Source organism: Lepidothrix coronata, unplaced genomic scaffold (assembly GCF_001604755.1).
Source record: "Lepidothrix coronata isolate B3197 unplaced genomic scaffold, Lepidothrix_coronata-1.0 Scaffold288, whole genome shotgun sequence".
NCBI classification, from domain to species: domain Eukaryota; kingdom Metazoa; phylum Chordata; class Aves; order Passeriformes; family Pipridae; genus Lepidothrix; species Lepidothrix coronata.
This window is the reverse complement of record NW_016690468.1, coordinates 527,397-553,763: the sequence shown is the minus strand read 5'-3', so window position 1 is coordinate 553,763 and position 26,367 is coordinate 527,397. Positions and strand designations below refer to the sequence as shown.

General features: G+C 42.0%; 1 protein-coding gene and 1 long non-coding RNA gene across 8 annotated transcripts in view; both read right to left on the bottom strand.

Moving 5' to 3' along the window:
- Positions 1–26,367, bottom strand: part of RABGAP1L (RAB GTPase activating protein 1 like) — a 227,419-nt gene that overhangs the window by 103,634 nt on the left and 97,418 nt on the right. For all 7 annotated transcript variants that reach the window (XM_017836913.1, XM_017836919.1, XM_017836914.1 and 4 more), the window contains one exon: positions 1,944–2,057. In XM_017836913.1, coding sequence (XP_017692402.1) covers positions 1,944–2,057 — 114 coding nt within the window. The remainder of the gene's footprint in view (positions 1–1,943; positions 2,058–26,367) is intronic.
- Positions 17,455–19,703, bottom strand: LOC108508263. The gene is made up of 3 exons (XR_001878349.1): positions 19,684–19,703; positions 18,672–18,721; positions 17,455–17,516 (listed from the first exon to the last, which is right to left on the bottom strand). It is a non-coding gene; the product is annotated as an uncharacterized LOC108508263 (long non-coding RNA).

The following is a 26,367-nucleotide window of genomic DNA, read 5'->3' as shown; positions in this document are numbered from 1 at the left end:
CATTATTTACCATTCCCTTTTTCCCTGTGTCATGGAGACACCTTCACGACAAATGACTTTCTGGTTTCTTTCAGGGCACTAACGAGAGTGCCTGGAATGAGCAAGGAATCTCCATGCCCTGACTGAATCCAATTAATTCAGTACTGACGCTTAGGAACCTGCTGGCCAGTTCTAAATTCTTTAACGTGTATCTTGCTCATGCTCTAACTTGTCCAGCATTTACGTGTTCTTTCCACCTCGGGCTAAATTATGTACAGAATTTCAGTAGAATCACCTTCATCAATGAAACCCGTATTTCTATTTTTTTGTGTTAGCTTGTCAAGATCTATTTTCAGTAAACTCATAGGCCTTCATTATAACACATTTCTCACATTTAATATTCGAAAAGATTAATATTATTCCATCATTTTTCACTTAACTGATATCAAAGCGACAAGCCCATAATTATCTGCATTGTCCTGGTTATTCTTTTCCTAGATTGGCACAGGAACTGTGCCCTCCAAGATTAGTGAGAAATCAATACCATTGGTTCAAAGTTCTCTCCGTTCCCTTACTTTGTATCTCTTCTTTTAATGTGAATTACTCACAGTAATGAACTTCAATACCTAAGCAGCTCTATTTATAACAGTCATCCAGATTACTGTTTGAATAGGAGTCTGTATCCCCACAGAATTCATCTGGAGAACAGGAATATGTATCATTACACCCCAAAGGCAGGACATTCTTTTGTACTTGTTATGACAACTCCATCATTTCTATTAATCAGAAGGAAGTAGAAACAGTAACAAGGAAGAGGAAGGGAAGTGGAAGTGGCTTTGTCTAAGGCAATCGTTTATTCCAGATGAATAGAATGAATTCTACATTATATAGTATTCTACAGAATATTCTACACGAATTTCCTGAGTTTTAGAAACAAATGTGAAACAAAAACTGACTGCCAAAACCGCAACAGAATCCACAAGTGCCAGCCAGAGAACTACCCACCAAGCTGCAGTATTCGTCCTTCTGGATCTCTCCTGAGCAACTCAAGTCTATCTGTACAAGCTAGACAAACCTGTTCATTTGATGCCTTAAGCCCCTAATGGTTTTTTATTTTTCTAATATTTGTAAGCCTTGTAAGTTTTATAGGTAGATTTTAAAAGCAGCAACCCTCACTCCCTTGCATCCCTTTCCCTTTGTGCTCTGAGGGAGATGAAGGTGGGATGAACAGGGGGTCCCGAAATGCACCCCAGACCCATTTTCAGGGGGTGGACCCGGGGCGGACCAGAGTAAAGGCCACAGGGTGGACACATTTGGGATTGGATGGATGATATTATAAAAATGTAACCTCTTGGGCACAGGCGCGCGCGACTTGTAACATCTTTAGCCTTGGCAAAATAAACCCTTCCTTATCTCACCCCTAATTAACTGCTCCAGGAGATTTTTCAGCACCATAAATCCCACGGCAACAATTTAGTACCTCAACTTCCCCATGTGCACATTAATATTAGAGTTTTTTTTCATCAGGGGTGACCTGGCAGCAGTGAGTGGAAAGCTCTGCTTGTGGAATGGTCAGTGAACTTGGTTCTCTGGATAATCATCTACAGACATTCCTATTTAACCTCACAGTAGAGCTTGCTCTGAGGGTTTCTCTTCCTCTGCAAACCTCTCAAGCTCAGAGCAAAACCAGGTTCTCCTACACACTTCCACTGAGGAGGATCTCTGACCTTAAAGTGCCCCTCAGCAAAGCCAGCCCAAGCCTTGCTCCTCTCACCTGCACCTCAGGAGATGCCAAATGCAAGGTTATAGGAAGTGTTGCAGAAACAATACACTCTCCACGCGCAGCCTAAATAAAGCTTTCAGATCCTACTGATTAGAGACTTGGACCAGAACAGGGTTAGCAGGGCAAAATACAGTCACAGCAACATATGGAGCCACTTCAAAATTCAGAGCACTGACTGTACCTTACAGATTTTGTACAGAGATTCCTGACCGTCTCCTTCTGTATCTTTGAAATAATCATGTGCTGGGTATGTACGATGGATATCTCGTTTGATGACACTCTCCTGAGCAGAATCCTGTAAAAAAAGAGAGAAAAACCTCGATGTATTAACCCGGTAACAGTGTAATTAAACATCCACATAACAGAAAATGCCCTGTGTAATCAACATGGATACATCAGGTACCTTCTTTACTGACTCATCCTCCAGAAATGTTCTGAGAAGAAACTGAAAATCCTTTGCAGTCTCAGATGCAGTAATAACTTGACAGTTTAGCCAGAGCAACATGGCATGTTTTCTGGCCTTCAGGCTTAAGGTTCATCCTTAAAACTCCAAGGAAATTACTAGTTATTTAACTGTTGGGGCATTATTACCACAGATCATATACTTATTGTATTGCTCTGGCAGTAAAAAACCCAAGAGAATTAGAGTGTCCCTCTCCTGCAAGCTCAAAGGTACTAATCTGAAATGTGTATCAAGTGGCCATAAAAAGTGATAGCTAAAAATTCATAAAGAATTCCTATAAAAAGATGGGAATCACTGCAATCAGACCTAAGAAACACCACTGTGTGCATGAGGAAGTGGTATCAACATGTCAGAGCTGGAACTACAACAGTTAATCAATTATCTTCAGGTTCCAGTTGCCATCAGTGCGAGATATACCTTTAGGTTGGTAAATATCAAACGGTGCTTTTCTCTGTTACCTTTCTAATCCTTAAGGAAAAACCAACAAAATCCTCACCTGTGACTTGGAAAATAAATCCTTTATATATACTTTTACCTTGAAAACAAAATAACTCTGTTACAGAAAAGCTCCTAAACCCTCAGACTGTATCTCGTAATCCAGGGCTTTCCATAAAAAAGCTCTTTTTATACCTGCTGGAGTCAGTAACCAGGTAATCTCCTGAATTTCGGTGGTTTCCTAAGCCCATAAAGCCTCTGTAGAGAGCTTGTGCCACATAGAAATGCAGCTGCCTGGGGAGGGCTGAGCCAGAGGTCCACAGCAATTCCCAGCTCCAGCTCCCTTTGGGCCCATCCGTAGCCAACACACACAGAGGCACGACCCTGGGCCAGACCAGACTACCCCAGAGATGAAATCCCACCGCTGTATTCCTCCATCCCCTTCCATGGCAGTGAGGACACAGCCATGGATGCCCCGAGCACAAACATCACTTTGTGTTTTCTTTAGTATTTTAGCCTGAGTAACACTGCACAGAGAATCCCAGAATGGTTTGGGTTGGAAGGGACCGTAAAGCTCATCCAGTTCCACCCGCTGCCATGGGCAGGGACACCTTCCACCAGCCCAGGTTGCTCCGAGCCCCGTCCAACCTGGCCTTGGACACTTGCAGGGATCCAGGGGCAGCCACAGCTTCTCTGGGCAACCTGTGCCAGGGCCTCCCCACCCTCACAGCCAAGAATTCCTTCCCAATATCCCATCCAACCCTGCCCTCTGGCAGTGAGAAGCCATTCCCCCTTGTCCTGTTCCTCTCAACTCCCTCTCCAGCTCTCTTGAAGCCTCTTTAGGCACTGGAAGGGGCTCTAAGCTCAGCCTGGAGCCCTCTCTTCTTCTCCAGGCTGGATACCCCCAGCTCTCCTAACCTTTCCTCACAGGAGAGGTGTTCCGGCCCTCTAAAATACCAGGCATATTGTTGTGTGCTACGACAAGGAAAGCTTACAAAGAAAGGGGATGTTTTTATTATGCCAACTGGTACCGCTGGAGAAAATAAAACCTGTTTTTGTGCTTTCACTGTGTTATCATGATGATTCTCATCAAAGCACCGCGCAACTATGAGCAACCAAAACTAACCACACAACAAAGCAACAAAACACAGACTAATAATGAAAATTTAATAACAAGCAGTTCTCTAATCAGACTTCTTTAATGAGTATTTTCATTTACATGGCTTCCAAACACCAGAGAAGCTGGAAAACTGCAATTTGGGTCCCAGATGAGGAAATGCCTTAAACAGCATTTGAGATCTACCAGCACAGTTATGTGAATTCTTCAGCACAAATTTGATAAGATTCAGAGAAAATTACAGGAAGGGCACAACGTCCAGCACACACATCACTTTCCTGTCAAGCTGGGACATTGTGTTTGACTTCCCTGTACTTCTCTTTCCTCGATCGGGAGGCCAACATGTAACTGAGCACACGGAAGTTGACAAGGAAGAAGTCCAAGGTAGGGCCAAAAATATTTGTGTAAAGGCCCAAGCGCACAGTCACTTTTACTGAGTTAAAAGGAACCTGAAGCAGTCTTCATTCAGCATTATTAACAAAAGATACTTCTGAAAAACTAGAGGAAAGCAATTAAATGGACCCCAAAAAATTAATTTGGAAGACTGGAGAATTAACTCTTTCTCAAAAAGCAATATCCCTTCAAAATACAATAAACCCATAATTGCAGACAACCAAGCAATGAGTCTAGAGAGTAGAACTACTTCTTAAAATAAACCAAAAATACCTTGGTTAAGTTTCTACCTTTTTGCAGGCAGTTTGTCGACAGTGCTGTTCTCCGGAGTACCACAGTTTACGGTTCTCTTCATTTAGGCTTTTGGAGGATTTTTATTCTTCTGAAAGTCATGATTAGTTAATTTATGATGGAAAAATAAAAAAGCTAAGGTGAGATGGCTATCAAAGCATTCAGAGTTCTAATGATCTTTCTCACTTCTAATAATCATTTCGGTGCTGCCAACTCAGAGAAACAATATTCTACTGAGGAAAAGAATTATCTTCACGTGTCAGCGCTCTGACAGCTGCCACCCTGCTGAACGAGCTCTCTGCTCCAAGTCATCTCCCTTCTGAAACAGCTCCTGCAACGGAGCAACTGCCCTGGAAAACTGACTCCTTGACATTGCTGCCACTTCCAGCTCTCAAGATGCTGCTTCGTGTGGGCATTTGATGCCAGAAGGCAGATGGACAGAGAAATAACAAAGAGAACAGAAAACTGTTTGTATTAAATAAATGTTACAGTAGAAACATAGGGCAATCTTTGCACCTACATCTGGAATTTTTAATTAAGAACATCTCACATGCACTCCAACTCATTTGTTGTCTCAAGTGGACACATTCTCATGATGAATTACAGATAGGGAGCAGAAGAGACTTCCAAGAACTGGAGAATAAGTATTGGATCAGCCAGAAGAATTTATTAAGTAAGAAAAATCTCCTGGGGCATAACATGTCAATGCCGTATTGAGACTCAGATTTCTTGCCCAATTCTGCCCAAAAATTACTTTTGTGAAACCAGGCATGTTCTTTATGCAAAAAAAATTCCTGTTTTCCTTACAGCTTCTGCATTACAGCTGCTGACTCAGTATGGAGAGATGCAGAATTAAAAGAATTCAACAGTTTAATGTGAATATTAAGGAAATAATAAACCAGGTCACAGGTGTCTGAAACCTGGCATTCCAACTGAGCAGCAAGTCCGACCTCAATCTCCTTGTGCTCCATTTCCCTGGTTAATAATAATTTCCCATCTCAGTAGGGTGGTACGAAAATCAATTAACATCTGAAGCACTGAAACGCTGTAGTGATGAGTCCTGCAGAAACATTGAGGAGGGAAATAATAACTCCAGCCTCCAAACCTGATCTGAGTGGTGTCTAGTAAGGCCCAGGGTTACATGACCAAAATAGTAAGGGGGAAGAAAAAAAATAAAGCAGCTCATTAGATAAGCACTTTTGTACACAACCAGGCAGAGAGCCTGTGAGGAACACAACCCAAAACCATGGACCTCTGTGTGATTAAGAATATATCATTAGGTATATCAGTAGGCAATTCTTATATTGTACTGAACTTCCAAAGGCTTATCTCTAATCTTAAAATCCTTCAGAGTTGGTTTTATCACATATGTTTACACAGGAATATATGATTTGCATTTTTTAGTGGGAGGTGTCCGTGCCTATGGCAGGGGGTGGGAGTGAGATGAGCATTAAGGTCTCTCCCTACCCAAACCACTCTGGGATTCTCTGTGCTGGAGACTCACTGCAAGTTCACCTGAGTGGCCCATTTTAAAGGTCTGCATCTCTGGTGAGGCTCAACGAGCTGAATTTGTATCACCTGAACTTCATCTCTTCACTAGCTAAAAATAGTCAGAATTCAGAGTACCAAGGAAAGGAAGAAAAGGGGAAAAAAAACCAGAATGGGCTTTCAGCAACTAAAATTACCATGCCCTGGAAATCTGGTGTGTCATGCTCCTTCAGGATCAGATACTGAAACTTTGCTACATGTTGTATGGAAAGCAAGAGCCCCCAGGCTGCTGCAGGCATTCATTCATCTCTCCTGTTCAGCCAAGACGTGAAAACACACCTCCTGCTGGTATCAGGAGTTGGAGGTACCCTCAGTAAACCTGGCTCTTAACCCTGAAAAGCTGTAAATTGAAACACTGACTGCCAGGTGCACATTCCTGACATTATGACATTCTTTCAGTACCCAAGTGTTTGCTGAAGGAACAGATTTTTTTCACATTGCTTATTTTGTTCCTTAAAGTTCTCTGTGGTTCTGTGCAGTTCCACACAGGAAATATGAGTAATTATTTTAAACCCTCTAAAACATAAACATAAACAGGCAGAAAACACAAACTACATAGAAGAGATGAGGTCAGTCGGCCTGGGTTTGAAATGATCTCCACAATTGGCACAAAGCTCTGCCCTCTTTATTACTGATGTCCTACCAAATTCCTGCTTCCAGTGAACCTGAGAGCACATTGTGCCAGCATGTATATAGACATTATCAATCCCTTTCCTCTCCTCATTTTCCATGCACATCATAACCCTACAAGTAGAATCTGTGATCCAAGAAAACCTCAGGTTCCCTACTAATCAGTATTTGGGGGGGGAAAAAACATAATCAATAGCTCATCCTTCCAGAAACATTGAATATATGATGTTTGGCTTCTGCTCAGGTCTTCTGTAGCATATTCGTAATACATATCTTGTAGTTCAGCTCTTACCTATAAATAGGCAATCATCATCAGCTTTTATTCAGCTGAGAGCATCTAACACTCAGAGAGTACTAATTAACAGAGAAATGGAGAAAAAAAGCAGGGGATTATTCTGTGGAGACTTTTTTTTAACACTTATGTATCAAGATATTGAAAATGAACATAATATTTAGGTTAATTCAGTAAACACCCTGGTCAGCTGAATTTGCAAATGCTGGCTCACTCTCAGCTGCATTTATTGCTGCTTCTGCAAAACCCCTTTTCACAAGCAGAAGGAACAGCAGTTCTCCTGGATACAGGGGCAGATCAATAGTTCATATCTAAGCAGGCCTGGGCTTCTGGCAGGTCACACCTGGAGCTAAATTTAGTGTCAAGGTCTCTCTTCTCTCATCATTTTGGATTACCAATAAAGCTCTGCCCCAAGGAAGCAAACATCTTTTATCAGATTATTTCCTATACTTCTCAAGCTGTGTTTGACAAGGTGGCGGGCAAATTTTGAGAATTCCCAAGACAGGATCCTCAGAAATGATCTACAACATGCACCCTTTTAGACTACGAATGTAAAACTACCAATCAATTCAAAACAGCCAATTGTTAAAACACTAGTGGGATGGGACTCTGTCACTTTGAGATGCAGAACCACTGGGACTGCACTGGCCAACTGGCCAACTTATTTATATCATCACCCACGAGTGCCAAGGAAATGGGGAATGATGCTCCTTTTGGAAGGCTGTCAGTGTATTTCACAGAATCACAGAATCTTTACGATGGACCATCCAATCTGACCAACAACACAGCACTGCCATGCTCACCACAAAACCACGTCCTCAAGTGCCACATCCACGTGTTTTCTGAACGCTTCCAGGGATGGGGACTCCACCACTGCCCTGGGCAGCCCATTTTAATGCCTCATGACCCTTTCAGTGAAAAAGTTTTTCCTAATATCTAACCTAAACTTGCCCTGGCCAAACTGGAGGCCATTTCCTCTCCTCCTGTCAGCTCCTTTCAACACTGAAATCAGTCTTAAAGCTGCTTGGGAGGAGGAGCAGCCCTGGTGAGGACACACTGACTACCTGCCTTGGTTTTTCACCCTCTCAGAAAGTGGTGCTGACAGTTTTCAGCTACAACATGCTGGGCAAGGTAGACTTGGATGACAGAGAATGACAACTCCAAGGTTCCTGAAGACTGCACAGAAGGAAAAGGGAGCCTGAGATTAATAAGGAAATCTATGTCAATACTATTCTGTACAGAGCTCTAAAAAAGAAAGTGATGTGTTGTGATGACCTACTTATGCTGGGTGCCCTCAACATAAGAAGGACAAGGAACTGTCGAAGCAAGTCCAGAGGGGGCCACGAGTAAAGGGACTGGAGCACCTCCCCTCTGGAGACAGGATGGGAGAGCTGCAGCTGTTCTGGAGAAGAGAAGGTTGTGTGGAGACCTCACAGCACCTTCTAGTATCCAAAAGGGCTAGAGGGAACCAGAGAGGGAATCTTCATCAGGAACTGGAGGGACAGGACAAGGGGGAATGGGTTCAAACTGAAAGAGGGGAAATTTGGGTTAAATATACAGAAGAAATCCTTCCCTGGGAGGGTGGGGAGGCCCTGGCACAGGTTGCCCAGAGAAGCTGTGGCTGCCCCGTCCCTGCAAGTGTCCAAGGCCAGGTTGGACGGGGCTTGGAGCAACCTGGGCTGGTGGAAGGTGTCCCTGCCCGGGGCAGGGGGTGGGACGGGATGAGCTTTAAGATTCCTTCCAACCCAAACCACTCTAGATTCTCCACTGCAGCAGTCACAGAGGTAAGGCAGAAACAATCAGCAACAGAAGAGATGACATTTTTCTGTAAAAAATCACAGCAAAACTAGATCAGACACAAAACAATCAATTCTGCATAAACTCTCTTGTTCTGAAAAACAAACAATATCCATGACCTTTACTATGTTTGTGGTTTGTTTTCCTTCTCCCTCTCCCATTCTGGACACGCTCCCTCTCTCCTCTGCTACTGATACATAATTTATTCCCCTTACTCTGCCATATCCACTCTCAAAGTAGTTGTCAAAAGAAAAACACTCTTTGTGCTACTGGGCAACAGATCAACGTCTGAAAGTACCAGGCTGAATTTTCTGCCACTGGCACGGAGCGCTGTGAATCCAGAGTTACTCTTTAACATCCTTATCCTGGGAGCTCCCTGATTTCTCACAGGAAGTGAGATGCTCTGTACACCACGTGATGGGGTTTGGGTACTTTTTTCCCCACACGATTTATAGTTGGCAGGAAGGGCCATGCACATCTGATTGCAGAAATCACAGTATTTCAGTTTCTGTTTTATTATGTTTGGGGTTTTATTTGGGTCACACGATCTTTAGCAGATACGACATCCAGCATTCTTTTGTTAGAGGTCGAAGGGAATTGTTTTAAGCACCGGATCTTGTCTGAGGTTTGATCTGGTTTTTAATGGCTCTTGCTTAGGAAGGATGCCTCTCTGGAGGACATGAACACAGATCACCCCGAGCAAAAGCCATGTTATCCAGTTTACTCGTCACCATCTCACCTTTTTCTCTGAGATGTGTTACAGGCACCACCTCATAATCGGACAAGTCAAAAAAGTAACCCACAGATTTACCCTGGAGCAAGGAATTTTGCCCAAGTTTCTTCTGGTTTGCTAATTTTCAGATTAGTTTTCTGATTATGTCTCCTCTGTTAGAGACAAAACTGCATGTGTCAAGATTGGAAAAACTGTTCTTGTAATAATCTGCAATTTGAAATTCAAATATTTCTGACTCTACCACCAACTCATGGGGTAATTTCCAGAATCAAGCGGAGAGGTTAAGGCCTGTTTCGAACAAACAATACCTAGCTGCCTCAGTATGTGGAAAAATCATGGGAAACTGTTTAGGGAACATGGAAAAAGGGATATATTTGAATCCTCAACTCCTATTTATCTACCTCAATTGATGGTGCTACAAAACTTACTTTACTTTTAAACAAGTGCCTAGAAATCTTCACTTCAAGAAGTATAAAAAATAAAAATATGGTTACTCTTTAAAAAAACCAAATCTTTAAAAAACAAAATCTAGGTCTTAGAATATCAGTTTCCTGCAGCCTCACTGACAAAGGAGCTGTCTTTCTAGTCAGTGTTTCTTTCAACACATTTTTACAAATTCTGAAATTAAACTTACTTCTGGCCATCAAAAGATGACATGATCAATATAACCAGTCCATTTAAGATTTTAAAGGAAGGTCTGCTTTCCAGAGTTGCTTGACTTCTCCTTTACAAGCCGAGTGACTCCAGGTCTAAGAAAGAATTCCAACAAAATCTGTAGCTACGTAGGGCCTCCCTGACCTTTGGCATCTGTATTGCTGCTGGCAAAACGTTAATAAAGAGAGAAAATGCTGCAATATCAAGGAAGTTTATCCAGTTCAGTGCCACTGATTTTAACAAGGAGGAAGTGCCTTGCAGCATGCTTGGATAAAGATTTGCCAATAGATTGATTTTAGAAAGCTTCTCAGGTTTGTAGTTGTTGAAGTGCACAGACTGTTTCTTCAAAAAAGAAACATCTGTCCCTCATTTTCTCAAACAGTGGAGTTCTTCCAATACTCCAGACAGAAACACTTCAGGAAGACCCAGGGCCAGCTGCAGTGTTAACACACCAACTCAGTTATCTCCCAGACCCACTCTCTGACAACTGCTCCATAATTCAGCAGTCATTTGATATCCTGGACACTTAATTTTAACACTTGCTGTGACAACATCACCTTTACATTTTCTATGAAGTCACCCTGTTATCTGGAAGTATGTCCTTTTTTGAACTACTCATCTTGCAGGACTACTAAAATCAACAATTCCATTATAAATTAATCTTCTCTAAGAAATCCAAAATCTCATGGGTTTGCTGATTTGAGAACCCTTTGCATCACTGAGCATTGACATCAGACCAACAGACCAAAGACTCTGGCTTTTTGGAAGCATAAAACATCAAAACCACTTTTCAAGAAGACCTAGGAGTCTTTAGTCCAGCCTGAGGAAACAGTACATGGCACAAGCTGAAGGCCAGCCAGGCAGCAGCAAAAAGGAGAGGAATACAAGCACGTGGTTTTCATGCCTGCCTCTGTCAGAACGTGAACGTAATTATGGAGATACCAGAACACCGTACTGAAAGGAAAAGTTAGATAAGGCCAGTATATCAGTGCCCTTAATGCTTTATTCTATTTTATTCCTGGTTTTTACACAATTTTATTTTAAGAAGTCCTATTCATCTACAATTCCTTGCTGAATCCTGCAGAGACAGCTGCTGAACCTGCAGCCACCCAGGTCCGTGCTGAGCAGCCACCACTGCAGGAGACGTGTACTGGGAATGCAGCTCTGGAGTTGGCTGCAAGATGAATCAGGAGCATAAGCAATTTGGAGATGCTGATACAAGGAGACTACAGATCTCCCTTAACCCTTTCCTCAAGTCTTCTCCCAGCTGCAAGGAGAGGGAATGCAGCCCACAGGGACAGCTAAAAGTAGGTTTAGGCAGATGCTACCAAGGCTCAGAAGTCTTTAATACAATTTTAGATGAACTAATGAACAAAAGTAATGGAAGAATCACAATTGTTTGAGGTGGGAAAGGACCTCTGGAGGTCACCTGATCCAACCTGCCTGCTCAAGCAGGGTTGGTTGCCCAGGACCATGTGCAATCAGGTTTTGAACGTCTCTAACAATGAAAACTCCACAACCCCCCTGGGCAGCCTGTCCCTGCTCCCCCTCACACTGGAGGAGTTTGTATGTGCCAGTGGAGCCTCTCGTGTGCCCACTGCCTCTGCTCCTCTTGCTGAGCACTGCTGAGCACAGCCTGGCTCTGCCTTCTTTACAACCTCCCTTCAGGTACCTACACGCACTGATACGATCCCCTTGAGCCCTTCTGCTCCAGGACGAGCAACCCCAGCTTTCTTTGCAGAAGAGATGCTCCAGTACCTTCACCTTCTCACTGGCCCTTGCCTTGAGTCTCTAAGGGTGCTACAAACTGCTGTGCCAACCAGCTCATTCTGTGCCTCTAATTCTCAAGCAAAACCAGCACGTTCAGGATATAGAGATCCCTGAATTCAGCTTCCCTGAGACCTCAAAGTCCCACCCTTCCCAGCAGAGAGACAAAGGAAGGGCCACGCTGCAGAGCTCTGTATGTAACTGGGACCTGTGGGGCTGTGTGTGTGTGTGAATCACCACAACCACCTCCACTTTTGCCTTTGTGTATTGATCTGGTTTATTCCTATTGTTGGAAAGCTGAAATTCGCTTTCGATCCGGTGCCTCCTCAGGTTGAGATCAATACAGCCCTGACATTAGACAGTATTTATCTGGTCACACATGGGTCAGAACCACAACGACCAGACAGTGCAAGGACAGCACAGTGCACTAAAATAACCCTCATTTAGTTTCAAGAGTTACCAGTCTCCTATATACTGCTTTTTAGTGCATCTGAACATTTCTCAAGCACTTTATACGGGCACTGTACGGAAAAAGAAGGGATATTTTAGCTGTTCTCTCTCTTTGTCAGAAACCAAGGTAGCCTATGTCCACTCCTTATTTAATGATTAAGTTTAGCTATTCCAATTATTCTGACTGTAATGGGGAGGTTATCTGGGTTTACAGATAATCCTGTTACTTCTCAATGATCTCTCACTGAATCCCTTCATTTTCAGAATAACACATGAACAGAATTTCTGTCGATGTCTATGCAAACACTCTCTGTGACAAAACAGAAGTAAATCTGTTTAAATATGCTAATTCTAAGTGAACCAACAGTGCCTTCTCGGCACCTCTGACATTTCTGCCAATGAGCAATACAAAGAGGAAAATGGATGATTCCTCATCCCATAAGGAACAAGGAATAACCATGAGACATATAAAACCAGCTACTTTCATCATCATAAGATGCAATTAGCTCATTTCAGCATAAACCCTCAGGCATGAAAGAATAAAGCAAGTTATAATGATAAAATGAAAACAAACCACAAAGAGACATTAATTCCTTCATATAAAAGATATTTCTGAAAAAAATACGATGACACAACGCTTAGTTTTAATGCTACAGAAGCACCTTCCATGCATTTGCAGTCCTAACATGGCTCAGTTATGTAACTCAGGATGTTCAAGTCTACATCAAAGCCAGCAACCATGGACCTTTTAAGCAAAGCTAAATTTACTCTACTTTACTTACTAAATTTACCACCCAAGAGAAGTCCCACAGCTGGAGTGAAGTGTATTTTCTTACAATACTTTTCAAGGGTCTCCATCAATTAACCACAATTTTATGATCTGCAGGGTTTGTTTAGCATGTTTCTGGATCATTACACTCAACAGAAAGAAAATCCCTCCTCCATTTGTTAAATGAGGTTATATTAACAGTTAATTCTCACACACCAGGTTCTACTGCATAGTCTGCCAAAAACCACCTCAAAAATAAAAAAAAAAACCCTCAACCACAAAACCCAGAGAATTAAACTGACTTAGCAACTTCCATGTTCCCATATCCTTCTCAGCTGCAGGAACATCTGAAAAGGTATTGGCAGAAGGCAGTAGTAGTAACGGAACGGGCATCCTGTAATGAGGAATAACAGGGAACTGGAAAGGCACAATGGGGACTCCTCCAGGGCTCAGCAGGACTGACTGGAAAGGAATTTGGGACTCCTGAGACCTTCTCTAAACTGCCAACAGAAATGACACCTCATAAATCAGTAGAGATCAAGGGAAGCTGATATTTGCAAACGTTTTGCCGTATAATGAGGGATAACACAGAGCCAGAGTTACAGGGAGGGGTAACCTTGGGTCAGCTTTTCCTCCTCCCCTTTCTTCCCTTTTGCCTTTCCAGAAAAAACACTTCTCATGAAGTTTTGTTACTATATGCTGTGTTTATTTGCCTGAGGTGAAGGAGAAGCTCCAACTTGTGGTTAAACCACCTCAAATACTTCACAATGTGCTTATGGTCAGCATCTCAAAATGGAGAAGAAGTTCTACCGGTCTCCCCCTGTGCAGAAGAGTCAGCGGGGAATGATCAGCAAGCAGGGACTGAAACACAGGACAGATAAAAATCTAAGCCAGGAGAAAGGGAAACAACTAAACAGAAAGGACAGAAATGAAGACGCGCAGAGGTGGTGAAATGCGGAGGACTAAGAAGAAATAAAACAAGATAAAGGATGGGAGATGTGAGAAGTATCAGATAGATTATATTTAGTTCTCATTGACTCACAAAGGGAAGCTATAAATTAAATAGCTTATCTTCATTTAAATCCATTAAAATCAGTTTGAAGGAAAATCCGAATTAGCTTTATAACATGCAAACTATAAACTTAATAAAATCTAGTCACAGCTATTAGAGACATAAAAAGGGTTTTTTCCTTCTTGAATATTACAAACATATACTAGACTATTAAAGCAATCCTACTGGTTCAAGAATTCTTCAATTCCTACAATATCCAGCTGATGCAGATTAAAATTTAAACTTCTTAGCGTTGCTTATCTGCTTTGGACTTATTTAAGTACAAAGTAGGTACTGGCTCTTTTAGACACTACTGCTCACTTCTTGTACTTAATTACTGCAGCCAGAAAGGACAACTGAAAAAGCTGGGAGTGCACTGCAGTACTCTCTGATCTGGACACTTACAGGTACTCCTGAAAAGAACCCGCTTGGCCGTGTTTCCATCACTCTTTCCAACAGGAATTGCTGTATCTTGAATTACACTTCCCTAGCCTGTTTCTTAAATTGACCCTTTCAGATCTCATCTGGTTATAATGTGCAATTCCTTATCTACATGACCTTCCCTCCCTCACACTTCCCTCACAGGGCTTTAACAGCCTGTTTGCCATTTTTGTCACCACAGACAACTGGCAAATTCAGGGAAATATTAATCAAAAAGAGCCATTTAAAAGTGTACAAATGCATATCAGAGAACACTGAAAGCAAAGATAGCTTCTTACTACCTGACTCCACAATTCTGTAACATCACATGTTCATTTGTACATCCCTTTCCATGTATTTATATGTGCCATCCATATCTCCATGTAAGCAATACTTATGAGACGCATGCAGTTTATATCTTTTCTATTTTCAGAGGCTGTTCTTCCTGGAATACCGAGAGGCCTTTAGGTACCTATGCATTTACAGACTAATAGCCTATAATACTCTGGGTCACTTGGCTTATCAAAATGAGATCCACCCACAGTTCAGAATGTTCAGCATGGAAAGTTCAATCTAGAGCATAAAAAGCAATCTGTGTTAATTCTTTCTTTCTATAAACTGGTATTTAGTACTGTTTTAAAACTAGATACCATATAGGTTTGTAAGAACACGCATATTATTACTTTCAAGGAGCACATAACACGGTCAGAGGATTAAGTAAATCCCAAAGAATATCAAATGATACTCAAATACATTATTTTCCCAGTGGTAAAGTAAGGACTAAACAGTTAAGACAAAACTACTTCATACGATGACATAAAAACAAGCTAGTGCCAAAAAAAGTACCAATAAGCAGGAGAGCTGATATCCTTTCCTTAAAACATGATGTGCATCTAAACTGAGACACAAACAACCCTGCCTAGCAAATGTGTGAAATTGGGACTCTCCTGCCACGGGTTCTGGAAATGCCTTCATTTCAGGCCAGGACAAACCTTCTGAGCAGCTCAGTTCAGTGGAGGGAGAAACTTTTCCTCACTCAAGGGGACTCTTATTTAAAACATTGGCTTACTGAAGGCTGCATGTGCTGCTGGCAGTTGCTGAAACTTTAGCTCATGTATAAGAAACAGTGAGGAAAACATTAAAAAACAAACAAAGAAAGAAAAAACTAAACTGCAATAAGTCATCATAAGGACTGTAGCACAGCCATCCTATTACACTGTTGTAGGAAAACCTGCTCTGTGGAGCAGAAGGATGATAAAGCTGCACAGCCTGTTGTAACTGGCATCTCATTTTGCTGCCTTACACAGGTATCCAGTGCTTTTGATGGTAAGAGCATTGGAACAATGCCCCTAGCTTTTGGTCAGCCCTAAAGTATTTACTTGAACGATTGTTGCAGGTGCCTTCCAACAGAACTAGATTATTCCATTTTATTCTAAAACTTCTTAGATCCAACCCTCGGCCCTCTACTCACCCCTCTGATCCTGCAATTCCTGTCTGATGCCTTCAGGAGAGCACAGAGGCTTCCAAATCACAGCCAGCTTTGAGGGCACACAGCCCAGAGGAGCTCAGAGCACAGTCAGAGGGACATTTCTATCAGCTGAGTGGAACACAAACAGAGCCCTCCTTAGGAAAAAGTCAATAAAATTCCCACATTTCTTTTGGGATATGCCAACAGCATCATGGTGAACATCCTTAGTGTGCATTTTGGCACTGAAAAGCTCCCCAAACCACTTTATAACTATGACTCAAAAGGCAAGTGTGCCTGGTCTAGCAATCCATCTAAATGACTTTGCTCCTACAAAAACCAGGCTCATTATCTTAACAGCCAGAACAAACGCTGATCAGGGCATTAGCAATATTGAGTCTCACCAGCACTTTCAGCTTCCCAAGATCAAGACAGAAAACTGAATTTACTGTTACAGAAAGTAGGTTACAGCCTCTCATAGAGAGATTAAGCAGAGGGAAAAGATTAACGTCCCATTATATAAGTGTCTATCAAGATAGAATAAAAGAGATGGAAAACATCAAAAATAGATAAAACCAGATCCGAGTCTAAACAGAGTATGGTACAAAGTTTTCCATGAAGTCCCTGCAGCTTTTCCTGCAAAGAATCAGTGGGTGTAAACACAGATTGCTGTTCATAGGCAAAAAATACTTGTCCGGGAAAACACCTGGAGTCTCTCATTCTACAGTTCTGCTCTGCTACAGGACAGCTGCCATTTCCCCAAGTTCTCTTTTAATCAGAAAATATTTTAATTCCAAAATATTTTACTTGATGCGCAATTTCTTGCAAAGCTTTCAGAAAACTAGGGTGTTCTATTCATAATGAAAATTTAAATAAACAAATTACAAAATGTATCTCAGAGCAAGGTAGGGAGCTATTCATTTAGCAGATAATTCTGGTTTTATAATTGAAAAGCTTTTATCTAACCTTTTTTTAATGCCACTAAATCTACCTGCACATTGTTGGTCCTGAAACCCGATGCAGTGTGACAGTGGCTCAATCAGCAGTTAACAACATTAAAGTTCACAGCCTGTTATTTTTAGTTCAGCCTTGCTTTGTATCACAGGAAAAAAGACAAAATAGAGAAGTTTAGTCTCGAAACAGATTTTAAAATTACATAGTTTTGCTGCAGCTAAATTTGTTGTTTCAAAGTAAATGGTAGAAAAATTACCTAAAAGCTCTTCCCAATCTGAGCAGCAGTGTCAGCTACATATCAAAAAAACGGGAAATTAATTGATATGAAAGTGGGGAGAAAGAAAAGAGGGGACACCCCTGATTCCTGAGCTCACCTCAAGGATGACTTAGAGCAGATGGAGTTTCCACCTTTCCTCTGAAAACACAAAAAGTGCAGGTTCACGATGTCAAGGAGACACGTTAACAGCGTATTTCCCAGGTGCCTAAGGATTATCCCTTCCTCCAGGAAGCACATCTGAGGTTGGGCTATGAAGAGGAAAAAAATCAACCCACAGCACCAGCTGTCCTTAGTTCTCAGGCTCATCATATAATTAAACAATCCATATTTTAGATTGTAACTACATTAATAAGAAGATATCCCTCTCTGCAGTGAAGTCAATCATAAGTTAAAAAAGCACATTATCAAAAGAAAGTATTTTCTTTTCAGACTATCTGGTCATACTACATTTTTTTACTTCTAAGCATAGAATTTATTTTCATTCCTCCTGATGCTTTGCTTGCGTGTCCTTTAGCACATAAACCCAAAATACTAAAATATAAAATTCTAACTTAAAACAAGCATTTGTTTTGCCATTTGCAAATGACATAATTCCTATTATTCACAGTCATCCTAAATATGTCACATATTGTAGCTTCACAGAAAAAAATATATATAATGCATAAAACTTCAAACAAAATAGATTTTGCTTTGGATTGTTTTTCCCAGTGCACCGTTCCAAGAAAGCAATATAACACACTACAAAAGGGCAATACATTAAATTTGCAGAGGGGTCTTTTATTTGTCTTTGAAATTATTCATTACGAACAAATGCTCCAAGAGCAGACCTCATGAATAATTGACAGGGTGAGAGGAGGAACCTTGCAAGACAGAAGTAAACAGCACTGGGAAACCTCTGAACAAAAACAGGGAAGAGAAATATGAAATAAACACTCCCAAACGACACCAGTGTGAGTTAAGGGAACCCACATCAACACTGGCACTGTGACCATCACAGCAGCAAAGCAGTTGTTTGGGGTTGGCAGAGGTCTCTGTCTTCATGAAATAAATCAAAACTGGTAACTGACACAAAAATACTACATTTAAAGTACACTGAACATACTTTAAATACAGACCAAAGTGCATTATTCTCACTGCAGGTGTAGAGCAAATGCATTTTTCAAAGGTATTTTTCACACCTATTTTCTAGTGGATAACCTAGAGATGGTCAGTGATGCTGCAGAGTTGTTTTTTTGAGAGAACAAACATGTATTTGTGGATGTTCACACAAAAAAACCAAACCAACAACCCAAACCCAGAAGTATTTAACTGTTAATTTGTAGGCCAATAATTCTTCATGCTTCCTTAGGCTTACTACTTATTTTCCAGCTGGCTCCCAGAAAGAGGAAAAGAGCAGCTCTTACCAGGGGCAGGTAACAATTCCAGGAGGCTGCTCAGCAGTTCCCACCCATCACTTCAAAGAGAAAGGGAGAAAGCCAAGAAAGGGATTTATCCCAGCTAGTCAAAATAAAACTGCATCCAGGAGTTGTCTAAACCCCACATTTTAAGGCGTTTTTAACACCAGAGGCACGAGTGAAGTCACTAAAGATACCGCCTGGGTTCTGTTGTTACTTTTTGTCAGCAAAACTACTAGAACTTTTCAAGGAATCTTTTAATTCGTGATGATCTAATTGCCATTATGGAAAAGCATGCAGTGCCAACCTGCACAGCCCCTCACAAAAACCAAGGTCAATAACTTGTAGAATTGTGGTTTTTACTTTAGAACGACCTTTGAAAGACCAAGAGATAACAATTTAACCCTAAGAAGAAATCATAATCCTATTTGAGATTAAGGGGATTATCATACTGAACATCACTTCCAGTCAAAGGGCAAACTAACCTCTGCCATCCCCTCCCGGAATCCCATATCCCAGAGCTGTGGCACGTGGCAATCCCGCTGTGCCCAGCTCGTGCTGCTCCTCCCCTTGGCTGTGCATCCCACACGCTCCCCCAAGCCAGCACCAGCACTTATCTAATCATACGATGAACTAATCTAGGCCACAGCTACCCCAGAGGAAAATATATCATTAATTTCCATCCAGGTCAGATCCCTGATGTCTCCTCCCGGCTGCCCACACAAGCTCCGGTGGCGGGGGTGAAGCAGCGAAGGTGGGAAGGGGCAGCCAGGGCAGGCGAGAGGTCAGGACTGCAGCCACCCCAACCCAGAGCAGCTGGAGCTCTCAGGGAACTCGCTCTCCATCAGCTTCGCAAAAAGCAGCAGGGATGTGCCACTCCACATTTCACCCAGGACAAAGTTTAAAGAGCCTCTGCAACTGGAAGTACTGGAAAGAACACTTGGCACAGGAGCTGCTTCCCCAAAATGAGAGCTCAGGCAGGACCTGGCATGATCCGTTAGTAGGTTTGACACAATCTCACCTGTGTATCTGCTACAGTCACTTCTATCTCTTAAATATATATATATCTCTCCAAAGAATTCCATCTGATGGAGCAGTGCAGGAATGCTCATCTGTGAACAACAAAGAGATTGGGTTTGCCTGACTCTTGGTAGTTCATTACCATCTCTTGGAGATTTAAGTGCCTCCTGCCTTCCCCCAGTGCTCCCCATAACACTAGGGAGCTCTCTCTGCTCAAGAAAGTTGTCTGCATTTCTAGCAACCAATAATACTATTTTACTTGCCCCCTCTAAGTAGTTTTTAATGTGTTTCAGTATTATCCCAGACGACAACAGTTCTAATTTCCAAACGCAGCGATATCACACTGCGGTGTTTCTTAGTTTTCAAACGCCATTGAAACCAATGCACTTGAAGCTTTAAAAAATAAAATTTGCATGGTAACCAGTCAGGCACAGAAGATCAAAACTTGGCCCCAAGACTCCCCAGCCAGGTAACTGAAGCCAAAAATAAAAAGCTCAGCTACAAAGAAATGGAATCCAGCCAAGTTAATTTTGTACAAAACCACACCAAGTAAGAGGGCGATGCACCAGGAGAGAATTGGATTTCCAGTCTCTCATCTTTTCTGTGAGAGACGTACGACACTGACAGCACAGATGGCACAGACTCAGTCCTAATCAAAACTAATGAAGTTGAACTTGATACACAACCCTTTAATGAGCAGAATGTATTTTTGTTTTCCCAGCCATTTGAAAGCTATCACACAGCAATAAAATCATTTAGCCAGTATAATATATGCACAATGCAACATAATAGAGGTACTACTTTGTGAACACCTGAGAAAGTCTGTAGCAAACAATGACATACAGAGATTTAATTGAACTGTGGGTGACTTTCCTGTCCCAATATAAAAATCAGTTGGTATCACATAATATTCACTTTTTAAAGGAAAGAGCCTTGCTCAGTTTTGTTATTTTTAAAAGAAACTTTACAGGGCAACACACTTTAAAAAAAATTCCCCTCATTAGCATTTAAATTCATATATTGCACTTACAGGGGGAAAATGATGGTAATGACTTAGGTGACATTTCACTTTGCTGGCAGCTACAGCATTAAAATCTTCATGCTTGAGGGTCAGAGAGAAATGAGGAAAACGTGGAATAACTAAATAGAGTTACCCCATCTCCATCACTATGTCACTGCCACATTCAATTCAAAACAAAAAGCCTATATTTTATTGGGTTGCGTGTAATTCTTTTTAAAATAGAAATCTAAAATACTTCATAACCAACAATATTAACTACTCGCAAGAAGACAGAATTAGTGCATGGCTTACAGTAAAAAAAATAATAACAAAACCACATGACAGGCTTTAATTGTCAGTAAGATGAAGCAAGAAAATTCACCTCCAGCACAGATTAGGCATAGTGCCTTATGCCTCCATTTGGAGTTCTCGACAGCCCTGTGTCTCCAGTCCTGCGTTATTCCACGGAAACATGGCTGTGCTGCTCGAGGCACGGAGGGGAGCAGGAGGCTCTGGCACAGCAGCACCAGCACCTGGAGACACCTGCACAGCACTGACAAGGCAGCAGTGCCTGCGAGGGAAGGGAAGTTTCCTCAGATAATACAAAACTTTGGGTAATCTCTCCTTATCCTTCCTCCTCACAGGCTCCTTCCTGGCAGCCAGGCACATGGATCTGCAGGACTGCAGGCATCTGACTGCACGAGTCCCACTGCTTTGGTAGGAAATCATTCTGTACATATTGTTTACTTTTGATACAAACGCCAGCAAACTCCAAATCAACCACTCACACTTAGGGTAAACACTGAAAAAACCCACGTTTCATCTGATCTGATTTTAAACAAAAAATACAACAAACAACCCCCCAAACTTCACAATGAAAACAGTAAAATGTAAAATTATAAATTTAATTTTACTCCCCCCCGCCTCACTGAATTCCTGTTGTGCAAACAAACAAGAGTGAGCAGCACAGCACAAAAGATACCGCTAATGTAATAAAAACACCCTGTTCGCATTTTTATTAATTATTTTCATAAACATACATTGTGCCCTGCAATTAAGATTCCGTGTGCCTGAGTTGCCATGGCAGCACAACTTCCACAGCACAATAAATTCTTCCAGCTCAGCCAGGGCCAGGGCTCCAAAGCCGGAGGCAGGCTGGATGTGGGAGGTTTTGGGGCGACTGGTGCAGAGAGGGCAGAGATCAAGAGGGGAAAAAAAGCTTCCACTGGACAGAAAACTATTGATACAGGATAGAAAAATCCACAGAAAAACTAAGTGTGCCTTTGGCGTTTCCAGGGCAGCTTCTGAGGAATGCAAATTCTGACTTCTTTTTATTTTTTTTCCCCCATCTGAAATTGCTTCCCAGTGCCATAATAGCTGAAAACAATGCTGCCAGACTCTCTGGGCAGCACTCACCCTGGGCAGCTCGTCTGGAGCTATAAATAGCTGCTCCCATCTGCTGTGCCATCCCTGTGCTGCTGGCGCAGCCGGACCCTCTGCCAGGCCTGCAGGAGCGCGCTGCCAGGCACACATAATGAGGTGAGCAGCAAACCTGGGACCGCTGTAATTAACTGCTGCTTTGGTAGTCATTACTGCAAGGGAAGGGGCCGAGGGAATCTGTGAAAGTCATAATTAATAGCGCCGGGCACAGTCTGCGGGCGCTGCTCGGGCCACGGCTCCTCACATGACACTGTTCTTGCTTTCAGTTTCACAGAAATTAGGAATGGGTAAAAATAAACCTCAAATACCAACTGCCGTAGCTAAAAATAATCCAGCTGGGGAGCCAAATCTAATGTTCTGAGTGAGTCAGCACCAAGAATTCGGAGCAAGGTAAGAGACCAGGGCTTGCCCTCTTCTCGCCAGCCCTTCTGCCCTGTCCACCGCCTCCACAGCAGCTCACAGACACCAGGGCAGACCCTGTCGCTGCTGTTTCAAGACAGAAGAATGACAGGAAAGTATCATTTCCCTTCCAGAGTAATCCAGACAGCTCGGAATTTCGGAAGCAAACCCTCGTGCTGTTGGTACATCTTCAGTTCAACACATTTCATGCAATGCCCACCCTGTGGAACGATGTGACCTCTGTGAGCTCACACGACCACCAGGGCTGAGAAACACATGATTTCGCTGCAAAACAGACTGAACTGACTACAAAATTATTGTCTGGCACTGATAAACAGTGTTGCTAAATTGGGAAAAAGACATTATATTGGAAGTGTTCAAGCCAGGTTGGACGGGGCTTAGAACAACCTGGGCTAGTGGAAAGTGTTCCTGCCCATGACAGGGGGTGGAATGAGATGAGCTTCAAGAGTCCTTCTAATCCAAATTATTCAATGGTTCTATGATATTTAGCCACATGGCCACACTGTTCTCAAATAAAAGCAACCTCTACCTGAAGATTTTGACATCACTATTCAGAAGTTACATAAAATTCAGCAATAGATTGCTTATATTTATAAATAGATCCATGTAGAGTTGTAGTCAATAGATTGAGAATGCACACATTGGTTTTTTTTTTAAACAATGTGGTTCTGAGAATATCTGTCATATCCCACACGTATTCCCCAAAATTCTTGATGCTTTGAATGCAGATCCCTCCCTTCGCTGCTTGCTCCTGTATCCATCCTACGATGCAGATCACAGGCACTGATAATACTTCTGCACTCAGCACCTGGATCCTGCACCTGGAATCGAGTGTGCCCTGGGTCACGCCCGTCAGCTCCATCGCTGTTGTAACTGCACCGTGGGGAGGGAACAGCTGGGATCCACCAGGATGGCTGGAGGTTGGAGCCTGTGACAGGAGGAAAGGCCAGGGCGGTCTAACCAGAAAAAGAGAAGGCCAGAGTGCAACCCAGTCGTAGTCAATCAAGAGGGAGACATGTTTCTATGATTGTCCTCGTTCTATACTCATAAAATCTCCAAATTGTTTAAGGCCAGTACTTTTCTTCTGCAATTAGATCATGGGTTGTTTGTCTTGATACACTGGTATTTTTTTTAATACTGGAAATTTTATTTTTCTATCATTTTGATACAAAAACCGCTTTGCCATAAACCATAACTACCCAAAGCTTTTTCACTAAGAAAAAACAACATGAAGTAATAACCTTTTGTTTACCCTATCAAGATCTTTGAAGAGCTGAGTAATTTTACAGCCTCGACATAAATGTCTTCAGCATTGCTCCAACCTACTTTTAAACCAGTAGTACTGGTTTCTGCATCTATTTAGGATCTTTGTTATAAGGATTAGAGTTCTCCAAGAAGATGTGAAGAAGGGAAGAAGAAAGAAGACCATGTGGCTCCAAGCCCCGTCCAACCTGGCCTTGGACACTTGCAGGGATGGGGCAGCCACAGCTTCTCTGGGCAGCCTGTGCCAGGGCCTCACTAGAGGTACTGGTTCCGAAGGATGGCAGCTGAGGATCAGTATTTTTTCCCTGACAACAGCCAGGATCTTCCAAAGCCTTCCCACTTGCACTGCGTGAGCGCTCACCAAGCCTGCCTCCACACAAAGATTAGTCTGGGAGCAGAGTGAGTACCTGGTGAGTAGCAGTCACTTTAGTATCTACAGAGCAAGTCAGTAGGAGGAGATAGCAAATATTCACATTTACTTTTTACAAGGTAATCTCTCTGACAAGGTAATCTCTAACGTACTCTAACCCCCATACTGTTAACTTGCACACTCTTGACACTTTAAATATCCACTTTTGCTTCCCATGGGAATTCGCTCCAGTGAAACAGGAACATTAATTCCCTCTTTCTAGGCAGCTACAGAATTGTAGTTTCTCATACGTGACTCTATCAATGATTTTGTTTCAATTATATGTTCAGACTGCCAAATTGGATAAAACACATCCTTTGTGAAACTTGCAGCTCATCCCTGAAAAGATAAATTCACCTGCCCAAATAAGCAAAAAAAAGCACAGATAAGGTTTCTTCCAAGCACTGAGAATAATAATTCATGGAAAACTTGAGGTATAATCAACATAGCTTAAAAAAACCTCTTAACAGTACAGAAATAAACAGTGAAATTCATCTGCAATTTTAAAGGTCTGTGACTGAAGCAGAGTCACAGAGCTTTTGAGGTTTGAAGGGACCTCTGGAGACTGGCCAGTCCAACCCCTGCTCACAGCAGGTTGCTCAGGACCACATCCAGGCAAGGCTTGAGTATCTCCATGGATGGAGATTCAGCTGCTTTGTCCTGTATTTCCCAGTGCTCACGGTAACATGTTTTTTCTGATCATTAAACAGAATATCCTGTATTTCAGTCTGTGCCCACTGACACTGGGTAACACTGTCTGCCTAGTCTCCTTACCAGCCCTGTCACCAGGTATTTGTACACAAGGATAAGACCTCACTGAGCCTTCCCTTCCCCTTCCTTCACTTCCCTTCATGATCCCAGCTCTCAGCCTCTCCTTGAGCACTGGATGCTCCAAGTTCTGAATCACCTCCGTGGCCCTTTGCTGGGCTCAGTTCAACATGCCCTTGATGTGTATTTGCCACTAATATCTAAAACTATGCACATGAGCATTAATAAAGGCCCCTTTTTATTAACACAGGGACATTAACACAGTTTATTAACACTCTGGACACTGTGTCTTCCGAAAATGCAGCACTGCCAGGAATGGGTAAAACACATCAGCTCACAAACCTTTTGAAACAGTGCATTTCTTTAATAACATCTACATTTAGAGGAGACTAACAACATTTTTTCCATTTCTGCAGCAGATGAGAAGTTTCCATCACCGTGAGGTTTCCAGGCCAGAAACCAGTGTTTTGCTTGTAAAATACTAACCCTGAAGCACTACAGGAGAGCAGAAGAACAAAAGAGTTTTATCATTACTCTTCATGCTTTAATTACCTTTATCAAATGCCATCTGAGATGAGCTATTTTCAAACCCTTCCACTGATTCTGTAATTATATTAACACAGATTTTATTCTCCCCTACTTACACAGGTCTATCCTAAATAAAACTTAAAGTATTTGTGCAGAAAGTACCATAGGATATTTACACACCAATCAATCTGAAAACAGCAACAAGGTTAAAGTTGTCAGATAAACATACACAAAATATAAAGGGGAACCAGAGGATACACTAAAATAATTCAGCAGGACAAAACACTTCAGTAGCAGGGATGAGTGGTCATTAAAAGATCTGCCATTATGTGGCAGAAGTACAATTTGTGATAATGAAAATATAAATTGACATGGTGTCATTTATTATTACTTATGTGGTATCATTTTTTATGCTTCCCTTGGGAAAACCAACAACCAAAACGTCCTTTTCTTTTTTATTTATCACTTTCAGTCTTTTGCTTTGCAGAGTTAATATCTGTCACTAAAATGGTAATATTTGCCCAAAAGAAATGGGAGGTGATTAAATACTTTTATTAGATCATAATGATTAATATTAAAAATTTTCAGTTTTACTTATGATCAGTTTCTTAAGCAGGTTCTTTAACGTCGATAAATCTAAATTCTGGGTTAGATAGAAGATGAGCCCTCCTAGAGGCCCTGGAAAAGAGATGTCCAGCACTGAAACCATCCTCAGCACAGAACTGTTGAAAGAAATGTAGAAGAAAAAAGCCACAAACCCTATGGAGAGTAGCTGAGGGAGCTGGGGGGGCTCAGCCTGGAGAAAAGGAGGCTCAGGGGGGACCTTCTGGCTCTGCAAGTCCCTGACAGGAGGGGGG